Source organism: Doryrhamphus excisus, chromosome 5 (genome assembly GCF_030265055.1).
Source record: "Doryrhamphus excisus isolate RoL2022-K1 chromosome 5, RoL_Dexc_1.0, whole genome shotgun sequence".
Taxonomy (NCBI): domain Eukaryota; kingdom Metazoa; phylum Chordata; class Actinopteri; order Syngnathiformes; family Syngnathidae; genus Doryrhamphus; species Doryrhamphus excisus.
In genome coordinates, this window is record NC_080470.1 from 20751519 (window position 1) to 20767599 (window position 16081).

Sequence of the window (16081 nt, forward strand, 5' to 3'; positions counted from 1 at the left end):
GGTCCAACACTTTGGGATGTGGAACAGGGTTTCAGGGCACTGGAATGATGTAGTATACTAGACCAGATACTACAGTATATAGGAAGTACACAAGGCTATACAGTATATACAGTATGTACTATACTAGACACTACAGTATATAGGAAGTACACAAGGCTATACAGTCTATACATTATGTACTATACTAGACTAGATACTACAGTATAGAGGAAATACACAAGGCTATACAGTATGTAGTATACTAGACCAGATACTACAGTATATAGGAAGTACACAAGGCTATACAGTATGTAATATACTAGACTAGATACTACAGTATAGAGGAAGTACACAAGGCTATACAGTATATACAGTATGTAGTATACTAGACTAGATACTACAGTATAGAGGAAGTACACAAGGCTATACAGCATATACAATATGTAGTATACTAGACTAGATATTACAGTATAGAGGAAGTACACAAGGCTATACAGTATGTAGTATACTATACTAGATACTACAGTATAGAGGAAGTACACAAGGCTATACAGTATATGCAGTACGTATGTAGTATACTAGATTATATACTACAACATATAGGAAGTACACAAGGCTATACGGTATATACAGTATGTACTATACTAGACTAGATACTACAGTACATAGGAAGTACACAAGGTTATACAGTATGTAGTATACTAGACTAGATACTACAGTATAGAGGAAGTACACAAGGCTATACAGTATATACAGTACGTATGTAGTATACTAGACTATACTACAAACATATAGGAAGTACACAAGGCTATACAGTATATACAGTATGTAGTATACTAGACTATATAGGAAGTATATACGATATAGGTAGTGTACTAGACTATATATATATATATATATATATATATATATATATATATATATATATATATATATATATATATATATATATATATATATATATATATATATATATATATATATATATATATATATATATATATATATACATATATATATATATATATAATATAGTTTATAGGAAGTGTATGAGACTATATACTATATATGAAGTATCCAAGACTAAATGTACATATGCGCCCTGGCCTGATCCATCTGATCCATCAATCATGATGGTGTTCCAGTCTGGTGTGTGTCACATGGATGATCTCATGCCGTCGTTTGGTCCAAGATGGGAAGTGAAACCAAGGAAGCCAATAAGTGTATTATTGTGCTTTTAGCCATCATGTCCATGCTATCTCTGTCCAATCACTTTCCACTTGGCTGTTAGGCCTGTTTAGCCCAGCCCTGCCCCCCGCCCCCACCCCCCCATCACCAGGGGAGCTGCAGACCATCCATATTCTACGTCCAGCATATTCCTGCCATCTTGGCCTATTCCGCTTCTTCCTTATGGGCCTGCAAGGTGCAGCACAACACTATTCCTGCTCCATCCTACCTGTCATCTATCTGAGTCCCAGCAAGGAATGCATGGAAGGAATGTCCAATGTGTCACCGACACGGTGGAAAACTGGCCACTTGATTAGGAACGCCCCAAGCTCTGTGGAAACATTCTATGTAACCATGGTGATGAGAAATATTCTAAATGAAAAGCTGACAGTCTGTCTTGTCCCCCCCCCATCCCGGTCCCTCTCCAGGCAGCCAGTCAAAGCGAAGGTGAGGAGGGAGCTGTCACCACAGCGTCGCTCTATCTCCCCCGCACCATCGGCCTTCCTGTAACCTCATCCTTCCGGGTTTTGATCAGGGTCAGTGGAACAGGGGGGTCGAGCATCAGCGGCGGGGGTGCGGGGGCTGGAACAATGCAAAGGATTGTGGTCCTGCATTTTTTTCTCAGCTTCACCGCAGACTTTTGTAACCTAATAGGGGGTCAGACAATAATCACGTCCCCCAGCCGGCCAGCCGGAGCTCTTTGTGGCCTCGTTTGGCCCTCTCTCTCGCTCTCCCTCCCTCTCTCTCTCTCTCTCTCTCTCTTTCTCTCTCGGCGAGGTCACACTTGGCACACCTGAAAATGTGCTACATCCTGCAGCCATGACGGCTCACATGGGATCTATTATTTATGATCATGTTTACTGCTACCAAGGTACGGGACCATGACCTGGACCAGGAATATGGCAGAAGAGAACCAAACGGCAAAAACTCCAAATAAAGCCATAATACCACAGCAAGAACTAGCAATGGGGGGGGGGCACAAAGAACATGGCCCTCAGTGGAAAAGGTTATAGTATATACACGATACATGTGTTATGAATATGACTATATAGTGTATGATGAGAGGTAGGGTATATACACAATACATGTGTTATGAATATGACTATATAGTGTATGATAAGGAGGGTATATACACAATACATGTGTTATGAATATGACTATATAGTGTATGATAACAGGTAAGGTATATAGTACATGTGTTATGAATATGACTATATACTGTATGATCATTAGGGTATATACACGATACATGTTTTATGAATATGACTATATAGTGTATGATGAGAGGTAGGGTATATACACGATACATGTGTTATGGATATGACTATATAGTGTATGATGAGAGGTAGGGTATATACACGATACGTGTTATGAATATGACTATATAGTGTATGATAAGAGGTTATGGGCTATATATTTTGTCATCCATGGCTTAGACGTAGTTGAAGTTGTGTTTTAATGATCAATATGCACATCATGTACATACAGTGAATGTAAAAAGTGGAGTATGAATGTTTCCAGTGCTATGAGTTGTACCTGTGTACTGTTGGATATATTTATGTGCTCGGTTTGGCTAAGATATCTTAGCATTAGCATTGCATGGACACTAAATAAATACCATTCATGTCATCCAACCACTTCCCCAAAGTCCGGAGTACCCGTTTCCCTCCATGAACCACAACTCTCAAATAAAGTCAAGATGCGTTCGTTATGTCATTATTTTAAAAACGGTACCGGTGCCACTTTTAGCTCTTCCCTGACTTCCATTTTGTGTCCTGACGGATGAGGGGTCCTGACTCAATGCCGGCGAGATGCAGCACAATGTGAGGAAACAAGTCGCACATGACACACTGACGCACTAGCATGCAGGTGGCTGGCTAACCCTTCGCTCCGGCATGCTGGTACAGTCCAGCTGGAATCGCAGCAGAGAGGAAGCCGCTGCTTCTTATCAAAACAAAAGTGTGGCTAAAGAGGGGAAAATAGACGCCTTTTCTGGCTTGGCTCGTTACAGAATGGAAAACCTGATTCCATGACCTTAGCAGGGGAGACTGCTTTGTACCAAACGGGTCCATCACACATGCCGTTCTGGTATCAGACTGGCATGGAGAGGACGGCTTGCAATTTACCTTCTTTCAGTTGGCTTGGAAAAACCTGCCTCTTCTACTGTTGGACTGCAGGAACCTTAACCTGTAACTCTCCTACCAAGTCCACTAGAACCATCAAGTCACAACTTTCTCATCAAGTCCACTAGAACCATCTAGTCCCAACTTTTTCATCAAGTCCACTAGAACCATCTAGTCCCAACTTTCCCACCACGTCCACTAGAACCATCAAGTCCCAACTTTCCTATCAAGTCCACTAGAACCATCAAGTCCCAACTTTCCCATCAAGTCACAACTTTCCTATCAAGTCCACTAGAACCATCAAGTCACAACGTTCTTATCAAGTCCAGTAGAAGCATCAAGTCACAACTTACCCATCAAGACCACTAGAACCATCAAGTCACAACTTTCCTACCAAGTCCACTAGAACCATCAAGTCACAACTTACCCATCAAGTCCACTAGAACCATCTAGTCACAACTTTCCTATCAAATCCACTAGAACCATCAAGTCACAACTTACCCATCAAGTCCACTAGAACCATCTAGTCACAACTTTCCTACCAAGTCCACTAGAACCATCAAGTCACAACTTACCCATCAAGTCCACTAGAACCATCTAGTCACAACTTTCCTACCAAGTCCACTAGAACCATCAAGTCCCAACTTTCCTACCAAGTCCACTAGAACCATCAAGTCACAACTTACCCATCAGTCCACTAGAACCATCAAGTCCCAACTTTCCCACCAAGTCCACTAGAACCATCACCAGACGTGGAGAACATTTTAGGAGATGGGTGCTAGTCTTTTCTGTTTCTATGTCTTATCAGCCATCATATAATAACTAACATGTTGTTATTACGTACACCAACGTCGTGACAGATGATGCCTTGGCTTTGACCTTTGGATTCTTTGGAGGCTTTGTAAGATATTCCTATTAGGAAATGTGGAAAAGTACAGCAACCAGACCAGTCACGCTAGGCAAACATTCCCACGTCACACTTCGGCAACTGATGTAGGCCCAAGCACGGTGCGATTGGCCGAGGGTGGCGAGTACGTCCTTGGTCGCCCTGCCAATGTTCAGGCTTCAGCGCTATGGCGCCTGCAATGCCAGGACCGGAGTGGTGAGTCTGACACCCGGGACTCCTCCCGTCATGTCGCGTTGAAGGTAATGGTCGCCATCCGGCAAGTATTGTACACGCTGGTGCGTACCTGACTCCTTGTTGCCGTGTACCCCCAAGCTCACACTAAATCCTGAACAGGATTCTGTAAGATTGGAATCGCAGTTGTAGGCTCCCATGGGCTCCGGATCAGGATCATAGTCAGTGTGAGCCCGGTGTAAACACAAGCAACTCCATGTTTTGGTTTTGCAAATGGTTAGGATCACGGCAGCCTAGTTTTGCGGGGTCCTTGGTGACGACTTAGCAGTGTTAGCTAGCAGGACCAGTAGCATTCCACTTGCACGTTATCAGCAAGCGTTCATGAGCACTGCTGATAAAAAATGACGCCGGCCAAGACATCTGTCTCCTAGACTTCCTGTCTCCTCAAAAGTGGTCCTTCCAGACCCAAGAGACCTCAAACACGCTTTCAGAACGTCTTGGCCATTTCCAAAGCCGTCCTGGTTGGTTCATTCATCTTATTTACTAATGACCTTCTACATGGTGTTCCCTCTCAGGAACGTCCTGACAAATATAAACATTAACCTTCCTGGATGCGCCACAGCAAGTTCCCATGTTGGGGGAGAGGGGGGGCTGACTTGTGAACGGGAAGGAGATAAAAGACGAATCAGACCAAGTCCTGCTCTCTTAGAAGCAGCATTGGCAGTAAAAATGTTGTTTTCATGTAACGTGGCGTGTTGCTATGGTAACGTGTATGATTGACATCCTTCATGGGTAAAGCATGTTGCAGTGTTTAGGCTTCTGGATGTTTTCATTCGCAACAAGCCCATGATCACATGATCACATGACTTTGGTTCCTGCTGCCTTGTGACAGAGGAACATCCTCACTTGATGGAAAAGGGGGGGGGGGGGTACAGGAAGCGGGGGCGGTATGCCCTCAAGCGTGTATTGTTGTTTTTTTTACCTCTGAAGTAAATTCCTTCCTGGTGACTTGTAGTGAGCTGACGGAACCCAGGTAATCCTCTCAGGTGGGCTTACCTCAACCCAGGATTAGGGCAAACTTCCTGTGGGCGACGTGGAACTTTTCCCATTTCTTGTTTTTCTTATCACCGCTTATGTTGACACTTTTCTTGTTCTTGCATAACCTGCAAGAAAAGATGAAAAGAACCTGCTGATGGCCGTGGAAACAAAGGTGTGTTGATGTGAGGGGTGCTCGTACGTCATTCGTCACACTCATACGTCCCACTCACACTGTACTCCTCCCCACAGGGAGAGTACAACAGTAATGGCCAAGCACCAGTACTTCTACTATAGAAGTATAGTAGAAGTAGACGCCAGTACTTCTACTCTAGGAGTAATGGCCAAGCACCATTACTTGTACTATAAAGGTATAGTAGAAGTAGACTTCTAGAGTAGAAGTAATGGCCAAGCACCATATACCGATATACCTATACTATAGAAGTATAGTAGAAGTAGACTTCTAGAGTAGAAGTAATGGCCAAGCACCATATACCAATATACCTATACTATAGAAGTATAGTAGAAGTAGATTTTTAGAGTAGAAGTAATGGCCAAGCAGCAGTACTTGTACTATAGAAGTATAGTAGAAGTAGACTTCTAGAGTAGAAGTAAAGGCCAAGCACCATATACATACATATATACCGATATACCTATACTATAGAAGTATAGTAGAAGTAATGGCCAAGCACTATTACTCGTACTATAAAGGTATAGTAGAAGTAGACTTCTAGAGTAGAAGTAATGGCCAAGCACCAGTACTTCTATTATAGAAGTATAGTAGAAGTAGACTTCTAGAGTAGAAGTAATGGCCAAGCGCCATATACCTATATACCAATACTATAGAAGTATAGTAGAAGTAGACTTCTAGAGTAGAAGTACTGGCCAATCACGGTGGTGAATGCATGTGTCATTCATTCCACCAGTCCAAGATACATAACTTGTGTTCAAACCAGGAAGTTGTTGTGTTGTAATGATTAACCACATTTCTCTAAAAACTGTTTCAGGTTCTTGGCCACTCAGTACTTTGGGTTGCTAGTTAGCATCCTTTTAGTTGGCATCCTTTGCATTGGTGTAGACATGCTACACCAGTGAAGGCACACAAGGTGTCTAAGGTCTCTACGATGTCTAAGGCATGTGACGGTACGGGCCCCGGCACGGATCAGCAGGTCTACGGAGTGATTGCCCCCCCCACCTGCTAATGAGCAGTGGTTGTGAAAGCACAACAAAGAGCTGCAGGAATGCGTCATGGAGGTGAGAGGAGCTTCAGAGGAGCTGCTGGTCGGAGCCATCTTTGTGCCGTAGATTTCACAAGCGTGGCTGCAGACCTCAGCCCTCGGCAGCTGCAGAATCTGAAGCCACAGGGGGGGTGAGGGTGGTGGGGGGGGGGGGGGGGGGGGGGTCCAATGGTGAAAAAGCAGCGTCGGCAGGCGGCAGGATGCACATGGCCCCCGAGAAGGATGACTTGTTGGATGCAGGAAACCGGGAGAGAAGGAGAGGAAGGGGCCGTTTGGATCACAGCTGCGTTGCCATTGAAACATTCCTGTTTGGAAGCACAGAGACATGTTGTCCTCTAGCAAGATGGCCGACGTTGCAGGGACGCTTCACTCAGCCACGCCATTGCTTTACCGCGCTTGAATGTTCTCATGCGTACTGCTGGCTTTGCTTCAACTGATGGTCTGGACATTGTACTACTATGAAATACTACATTGAAAGCCTCCTCTGGATGGATAGAACATTGTACTAATATGAAATACTACATTGAAAGCCTCCTATGCATGGATGGAACATTGTACTACTGTGAAATACTACATCGAAAGCCTCTTATGGATGGATAGAACATTGTACTACTATGAAATACTACATCGAAAACCTCCTACGGATGGATAGAACATTGTACTAATATGAAATACTACACTGAAAGCCTCTCCTGGATAGATAGAACATTGTACTACTATGAAATACTAGCTGAAAGCCTCCCATGGATGGATAGAACATTGTACTACTATGAAATACTACATTGAAAGCCTCCTATGCATGGAGAGACATTGTACTACTATGAAATACTACATTGAAAGCCTCCTATGCATGGATGGAACATTGTACTACTATGAAATACTACATTGAAAGCCTCCTATGCATGGATAGAACATTGTACTAATATGAAATACTACATTGAAAGCATCCTATGCATGGATGGAACATTGTACTACTATGAAATACTACATTGAAAGCCTCCTATGCATGGATAGAACATTGTACTACTGTGAAATACTACATTGAAAGCCTCCTATGGATGGATAGAACATTGTACTACTATGAAATACTACATTGAAAACCTCCTACGGATGGATAGAACATTGTACTACTATGAAATACTACACTGAAAGCCTCTCCTGGATAGATAGAACATTGTACTACTATGAAATACTAGCTGAAAGCCTCCCATGGATGGATAGAACATTGTACTACTATGAAATACTACATTGAAAGCCTCCTATGGATGGATAGAACATTGTACTACTATGAAATACTACATTGAAAGCCTCCTATGGATGGATAGAACATTGTACTACTATGAAATACTAGCTAGTGCTAGATATATATATTGTATATGATGTATATTGTTGACATATTTCAATGGTTAATGGTTCAATTAGCTTTGGGTGATGAACTGATCCGATGGCCTGATGGCATCCAATGAAGACCAGGACATTTCCATCAGGACCCCAGGCCAGGGGTTTTCCACCGAGGGTCCCATACTGACAATCAAAGAACGCGGGGGCCCACCCAGATGCTGATGATGTCCCACCATGGACATTCTTGCCAAGGATGCTAAAGTCCCCACGCCCCGAGGAAGGGGCGTGTGTTGGTTTCCCATCAGGTGTACTCCTTAGCCACACAGCAAGGAAGCACTTGGCGTTTGCACCGTTACTGCTCATTAACAACAGGACCTCCGCCGGCTGCTCTCATCCTAGTGACTGGTTGACTGGAACCAGTCACTGTGCACACAAACAGTCCAGTCCGGCAGGGTCAGGGTAGTTTTTCCACGCTGGCAGATCCATAGCGTTCCGTGACGTTAGAGCTTTTTCATAGCTATGAGTCCATACTTCATATTCATGATATTTTACACCACAGTGGAGGGGGTGGGGGCATGAAACATCTGAAAATGCTTCACATGGAAGCGCTAAGGCCGGGCGGTCCAAAGTGCGGCCCGGGGGCCATTCACGGCCCCTGGATGTTTTAGAACACTTTAAAAAGCAGCCAAGATTGGGAACGCTGAAGTGGTTTTGTCTTGGCTAGTTCTACTCCATGCTAGTACCGTGACATCAAATCCTGGATTCTCTTTCCGTGGAGTTCTCATGGAAGTTCCTCTTCCTAAACATTTTCCTTGGATATTCAACTCCTGATATTTACTTTGTATTCTCCTAAATGACTTTTATGTCTTGTTCAATGATGTGATGAGAAGCAGCCATTGGCCCCCAGGCCGGCCCTGGGCCACCCTGCAGGGGTGGAGTTTTTCCGTCTGTGTGTGTGGTGGGCGGGCCAAGGTGACGCGTGTGCATGTAGAAAAGCTCCGCGGGACGGGAGGAGGAGTGAGAGGAGGGAGCAGCTGCAGTGTGGACACAAACGCCTTCCTTCCCTCCAAGTCATCCCTGCTGTCACACGTGGTTTTTCCCTGGACAGGATTATTGATTGGCTGATTGGCTGGAGGTGCTTGAGGTCTTCCACCAGACTCCCAATGTAAGTGTTATGGAATGGTTTCTTCTTCACTTCTCATGTCTTGCCTGAACTCTTAAGTGGAGGCTCTCTACCCACCTGAGTTGGAGATGAACTTGTAGGACATCACCATCACAAGGAGTGTTGTTTCCTGAGAGGAGACCATCTCTGCATGGTGTTCTACTCCATCACCATGCTGTGGTGGAGGAACATAGAGTAGATGGAGAGCGTAGTGGAAGGGACCAGCCCTGGCATGAAATGATGGAAATCCAATTTCAGGTTGGATGTGACACCACATTCCCACATTCTTCCAAGTGACAGCAGCTTTCTTCCGGAATATCTTGCTATGTACTACGTAGCACCACTTCCATTTCATTTTCACTTTCATTGGCGCACTGGAAGGAGTTCTGGCTGTGGTGAAGGCACCTTGTCACCTTTCCATGTTCCCTAGTGTGCTTGGAAGGATGGAAAGTACATATTTGTCATTATACCATGCCACTACTGCCCCAGGCTAGTACTACTAAACTAGACATGTACTCCGCGTTAGAACATGGAGTACACGTTATGGCAATAAAGACTTTCTCACAAAACACTGCAAAGAAAATCCTGGACTGTCCAGGTATTTTATACTACCTTGGTATCATCCTCACCACCTTTCCTAGCTTTCTTTTGGCTTTCTTTGACTGTTGCTTGGTACGCTTCTCTTCTTGCTTCTTGGCGCTTTATCGCCTGTTACACTTCTGTGGTCGCTTATTTCTATATATAGTATCACTTATATCTCATATTAAGCTTATACTATCACTTATAAATCATGTTAAGCTTATACTATCACTTATGACTTGTTTTGTTGTCCTAGTCAGATAGTATTATTGATGTAAATGCTGATAGATGTTAAAGAGATTTGCTCTGCCATCAAAAGTGTTCCCTGCCATATGGAGTATTATTTCATTTTTTTTTATGTTTTATTTGACTTTAACTCCAATTGCAAAGACAATAACAGAAGAAGAGAAACATCATCAAATGTCAGCGATGGTTAGAAAGGATCACAATGACCAAGTCTCAAACAGCCGCTGTGATATTACCCCCGGGGTGGGGTCCTTTAAATCTAATTCCAATTTTCTTAGGTTACTCAGGATATTCTCATCTTATGAATCCGCATAAGCGCAGTTTCATTTTTGCAGTTGCACTTTGATTTTTTTTCTCCAATTTTAATTCCAAAAATCGTTCTTTCTTTTTCTTATATGATGAATATGAAATCATCTTCCCGTGCAGTTCTACTTTTGCTGCCCAGAGAACCAAGGCGAGGTTTCTGGTTGGTTATTAAAATATAAAAACATTGTCCACTTTCTCTCCAAGTATTTTAGAAAGCCTAATGATGTATTAAATCGATGAATACGGTGAAAAGAGAGACTGGGGCGTGGTCACTAATGATGATAGGGTGGATATGAATATCTGACATGTCTGATAAGATGAGCTACTTGTTAAAAAGTAGTCAATTGGAGACTAAGTGTGGTGCCCTGGTGAGAAATAATAATAATAATAATAATAATAATAATAATAATAATAATATATTCCCTGTGAGTAGGGTGATGAGAGCGGCAAGCATCACAAAAACCAAAATCAATTATATTCTTCTTCAGTATTGTTGATTGAGACTCATGATGTCCCCCAACTGGGCTAGACCTGGACAGCTATATCTGGATTAAATACTAAAGGCTAAATACTGAGGACCCTCCCAAGATCAAGCTTGAATCCAGGGGTGCAGAGAGAGAAGAAAAGGTGTGAAAGAATGAGGGGTCATCAACATTAGGGCCGAGGGGTCACCAACTTTACAAGGGGTCATCAACATGAGGGCCGAGGGGTCATCAACATTAGGACCCAGAGGTCATCAACGTCAGGGCCCAGAGGTCATCAACGTCAGCGCCCAGAGGTCATCAATGTTAGGGCCGAGGGGTCATCAACATGAGGGCCAAGGGGTCATCAACATGACAAGGGGTCATCAACATGAGGGCCGAGGGGTCATCAACATTAGGACCCAGAGGTCATCAACGTTAGGGCCGAGGGGTCATCAACATTAAAGCCGAGTGGTCATCAACATTACAAGGGGTCATCAACACGAGGGCAGAGGGGTCATCAACATTAGGAACCAGGGGTCATCAACGTGAGGGCTGAGGGGTCATCAACATTACAAGGGGTCATCAACATGAGGGCCTAGGGGTCCGGAATGACACTTTATATTCCAAAATGTCTCGCAGAAGTAATTCCATTTGGTCGGCAGTCTAGAGACGCCGGACAAGCGGAATCTGACGCACCACCAGTGCATTCGTTCTTTGGTGCTGTGTGGTTTTGGTGGGTCACATGGTTCTGTCTGTGTGTGTTTCCAGCGTGACAACTAGGCGTTATTACGTATTACATCGTTTTCACCCAGTGATCCGTTCCTACTTCTGAGCCGACACGGTCTAGAGGCCAACGAGGTGGACTAGGTCCAAGTGGTCTCCATACGGTTGAAAAGACACCTAGCAGAATTCAGCTCCAGCGAGAAAGCCGTCTGATCTTAACTAGCAAATGAACCAATCATGTTTGACTCCAAAGGAGGGTAGGTAGCGCACCCTTAGGTGATGACCTGCTGTGGTTGCCCCCCAACAAGTACCTCATGATCTTGTATCGACAATGCAAGCGCTGATCTGAACTTTCTCTTGTGTTTGTCTCCACCAGGATGAACAACAGAGATCGTTGGAAGGTCTACAAGAGGGTGAGTGTGATGTTCTTCCTGGCAGTGGTGGCGCTCACCATGGTCCAGAGAGGGAGCATCAACATGGGGGCGCCATCTGAACTGGAAAGGCAAGCACGCATGGACACCTCGGGGAGAGTGCAGTCCAGAGCTCCTCTTCAGGAGAAGATCCAGTCCTTTCAGGGGGTCAAAGGCTTCTGGAAGGCAAGCAAACAAAACCCTCCTCCTGGAGGCGGATCCACCACCCAAGAACCCAGCATCACTGACGACGCCAGCACCACCACCTGGGATGTGACCGCCACTAACTGTAGCGCCAACCACAATCTTTCAGGCCAGGATTGGTTTCGGGGTCTGGAGGACACCTTCAAGCAGTTCATGCTTTATCGACACTGTCGCTACTTCCCGATGCTCCTCAACCACCCGGCAAAATGCTCCGGGGACATTTATTTGCTCATGGTCATCAAATCTGTGGCAACCCAGCACGATCGCAGGGAGCTCATTCGAAAAACTTGGGGAAAGGAGCGAGTCCTCGATGGCAAGAGGATCAAGACATTCTTCCTACTGGGAAAACCGTCCAACCAGGCCGAGAGGGCCAACCATCAGAGGCTGGTGGAGTATGAGAACCTCATCTACGGGGATATCCTCCAGTGGGACTTCTTAGATAGCTTCTTCAATCTCACGCTGAAGGAGACCCACTTCCTCAAATGGTTCCACACCTACTGCCCGAGTGTTCAGTACATCTTCAAGGGGGACGACGACGTCTTCGTCAGTGTGGAGAACATCTTTGAGTTCCTTAGCAGCACTAACCGTGCGAGGAACCTCTTTGTAGGAGATGTGATTGTCAAGGCGAAGCCCATTCGAAAGAAGGAAAATAAGTACTACATCCCGCTGGCTCTGTACAATAAGACCCATTACCCCCCGTACGCTGGGGGCGGGGGCTTCCTGATGGACGGCAACCTGGCCAGGAGGCTTCATTGGGTCGCAGATACCTTGGAGCTGTACCCCATCGATGATGTCTTCTTAGGTATGTGCCTGGAAGTCCTTCAGGTGGCTCCAATAAAACACAATGCCTTTAAGACCTTTGGCCTGGTGAAAAACAAAACCAGCAAGTTGAACAAAGAACCTTGTTTCTTCAGGAGCATGATCGTTGTTCACAAACTGCTCCCAGCAGAACTCCTACGCATGTGGGACCTGGTCAACAGCGACCTGGTCTGTTCACAAAAAGTGGAGATCCTATAGCTTGAGCAGGACTGTTGGTCGGGAGAGTCCAAGGCGAACCGCAATCCTCTCCTGGGACAGTTAGCTAAACGATGTTCTTTGAAGTTCTTCTATTTATAAGACATTTAAAACACTGAAGCTGTGGAATGGGAACACCATGACGTGGATTCTTTCCTTCGCAACCTTCTCTGCTCCACTGCTCTCCCTCCATCACTAATGAAACACCCGGAAATGTGAACATTACCACTAAAGAAAATCATGAATGTTTTTGTCTGCCATAAAGAAGGAATGCTATTTTCCATGTGGAGACCACACTTGTCATTACTGGTCCGGTTAAAACCAAGCAAGTCTAGTCCGTAGCTCTGCTAGCATGGTTGATTTGGTCAGGTGAGAACGCAGGTGGACCCAGAGATGAGTGGGTCTCCGCCCCGAGTGGGGGCAAGCGCCAACGCACCAAAACACCGCACATGGCGTCACAACACAAAGCTGAATGAAAATCATGAAAATAAGCAGTCGCTTAGTAGCTAGCTTAACATTCGTCCAACCGCCGGAAGACGTCATGTTTTGGTCCGCTGAGGAACATGTTGGTATTTGGCCCCCTAGAGGTCAGCGTCTGTACTGCTGTGACTTTTATGGTTCATAAGAAATATTACTTGATCTTTGGCCTGGATGTGTGGTTTAAAAGTATGAGAATGACTGGTCTCTACCTCAGTACTCTCCTACTACCAGGGTCACCAGGACCTGGCCATACCAGGGTCACCAGGACACGACCATACCAGGGTCACCAGGACCTGGCCATACTAGGGTCACCAGGACCTGGCCATACCAGGGTCACCAGGACAGGGCCATACCAGGATCACCAGGACACGGCCATGGTCCAGGTCCTTGCAATCTTTTTTTTTTTTGGGGGGGGGGGGGGGGCGTGCCTGAGTGGCTGTGGAGAGCTGCCCGTGAACCCGAACGTGCTGATATACTTGATGTGACGTCCAAGCCTTACACTGTGACACGGTACAAAAACTACGACTGGTACCAGGATGCAAAGCAGGGGTGTCCAAAATGCGGACCGGGGGCCATTTGTGGCACATTCCAAAATGATCATTTAAGAACTTTTTTTAAATGGACAAATCTGTAGTAAAGTTACAAGAATGAAGATAAAATGAGTAGCGTGAAGGTAAAATGTTAAAGTCATAATGTTGTGAAAAACTGCAGTATTTGAAAAAGTAGGCAGTGGAAAAAGTTTAATATTAATTGTAATAAAGTCACAATTAGAACATTTTCAAGAAGAAATTTGAAATTGTGCGAAAATGTAAAAAAAAAAAAAGCAGCTGTCATTTTCTGAGGATTAGAAGAAAGCGTATTCACACAAGGTTTTACCAGAAAATAATAATATGAGGAAAAATAATGTATTTCATAGCGTAGCGTTAAAATATTTAAGTATTTTGTAGGAATCAAGTCAAGAAAATATGCAAAAAATAGAAAAAGAAAGAAAATATGTAAAGATTATTTATAAAGAAAGTTGGTGAAAAGTCCTGAGTGTCAATAAGCGGTTCCATCTTCACCATGAAGCTAACGTGCTTTTGTTCTTGACATATGTGACATATTTATAACGTCTTAGATTTGCTTTGCATTTTGGGGATGAGGCCCTCGCTGGCAGAGGTCTGGTCATTACGGTCTCGGTGATGTAAATATTGTACATGTGCACATTAAAGGATGTCAATAAAGTTTGTGTTTGGTTCTTTGAGCATGTGGCCTACTAGATCAGCATCTTTGTGAACATCTCCAACAGGTCAGCCAACAGTGACGCAGGAGAGGCAGCCACGCTAACCAACACTACACATAACCTTGCGCTACGTGGCTGTGGAGGGAACAAATACACCGATGGTCCTCGTGAAACACCTTGCAAGAACACGAAGACCAGACCAGATCTCACCAGGGCACCTGAATCAGCAACCATTGTTGCAACCATCATCCGATTCCTCCACAACTATTTTGGCATTTCATTGGTTTTTTTGAAAATGTAAACATCCTCTACATGAAGTATTAGTATATTCGTAGTACATTCACACACATCACCATTGACTTTGCACAACAACGAGGATACTTTGGCCTCTTTTCTTTATGTTTGTGTCCTACTGATGTAGTCTAGCTTGTAAGGAGAACACTTCCATTACGTAACACTAGCTAGCTATGAGCACACAGAACTACACAGGAACACGAGGTCAAATGGAACCGATATTTTGGGGGGAATGCGTTGCTAATAATCCATGATGGTGAACGTGGTAACGGCTGTTGGGACCTTCATGGCGGGGAAGAAGACCCTATGGGACTTGACTGCATGGTCATCCACCGCAGCGTGCTAGCACCCCCCTGCCTCCTTTGTTGACACTAATTGAGGAAAGGTAGCGTTTGATGTCAGCCTGCTTCATGGCTTTACTGGTTGGAGCCGCAGTTTTCACACCAGTACTCCAGGAAAACAACTTTGTTGGCACAAGCAGAGGCGACAATGCTAATACTTGGCTTGGAGTGGAAGAGCTACTAAAATAGTGTTTACCAAAGCTAAGGACTATTCCTCGACAAAAATACACTGCCTGCCCCCCCCACCAACCAAAAAAAAAAGATTGACCATTTGTTGGTCACAGTGTAAGTTATGCTAGCCATTACCCTCACCATGCTAACTGGAATGCTAATGAATTATTCCAAATGCTTCTCGTTTGAGGTTTGATGTTGAAGGAGATAATACTCACCTTAGGAATGTTCGACACACCTGACTTTAGTTTGGACGAGAATTCAGCAGTTAGGCTGCCCCCTGGTGGAGAAAGGGTTACAATATGAGCCTTCAACATTTTCTACACTTCGGTAGTTGCTGCGAAGGCCTTCTTAAATATTCGGCATAACGGATGATGCACTTTTGCCGGATACGAGCAGGAAACGCGTACATTTCGTCATTATCATTATTATTGGCGTTCGAAG

At 44.5% G+C, this 16081-nt stretch overlaps 2 protein-coding genes and 1 long non-coding RNA gene across 9 annotated transcripts in view; 2 read left to right on the forward strand and 1 right to left on the reverse strand.

The window, feature by feature from the left end:
- Window positions 1-12019, forward strand: part of LOC131129330 (lisH domain-containing protein ARMC9) — a 26042-nt gene extending 14023 nt beyond the window's left edge. For 2 of the 5 annotated variants that reach the window (XM_058072761.1, XM_058072760.1), the window contains one exon: window positions 1635-2967. In XM_058072761.1, the coding sequence (XP_057928744.1) occupies window positions 1635-1657 (23 nt within the window). In that variant the 3' untranslated portion in view covers window positions 1658-2967. Of the gene's footprint in view, window positions 1-1634; window positions 2969-11877 lie in introns of those variants that run through there. The other 3 variants (XR_009129827.1, XM_058072762.1, XM_058072763.1) reach the window with 3 other exon arrangements.
- The window catches only part of b3gnt7 (UDP-GlcNAc:betaGal beta-1,3-N-acetylglucosaminyltransferase 7), a 14145-nt gene extending 148 nt beyond the window's left edge, over window positions 1-13997 (forward strand). The window contains exons 1-2 of one of the 2 annotated variants that reach the window (XM_058072769.1): window positions 9050-9186; window positions 11878-13997. In XM_058072769.1, coding sequence (XP_057928752.1) covers window positions 9185-9186; window positions 11878-13132 — 1257 coding nt within the window. In that variant the 5' untranslated portion in view covers window positions 9050-9184 and the 3' untranslated portion in view covers window positions 13133-13997. Of the gene's footprint in view, window positions 1-9049; window positions 9187-11877 lie in introns of those variants that run through there. The other variant, XM_058072770.1, reaches the window with a different exon arrangement.
- Window positions 1-16017, reverse strand: part of LOC131129334 (uncharacterized) — a 23461-nt gene extending 7444 nt beyond the window's left edge. The window contains exons 1-2 of one of the 2 annotated variants that reach the window (XR_009129829.1): window positions 15856-16017; window positions 5464-5570 (exon numbers count right to left, since the gene is read on the reverse strand). This is a non-coding gene — a long non-coding RNA (uncharacterized LOC131129334). Of the gene's footprint in view, window positions 1-5389; window positions 5571-15855 lie in introns of both variants that reach the window. The other variant, XR_009129828.1, reaches the window with a different exon arrangement.
- Window positions 16018-16081: the final 64 nt, after the last annotated feature.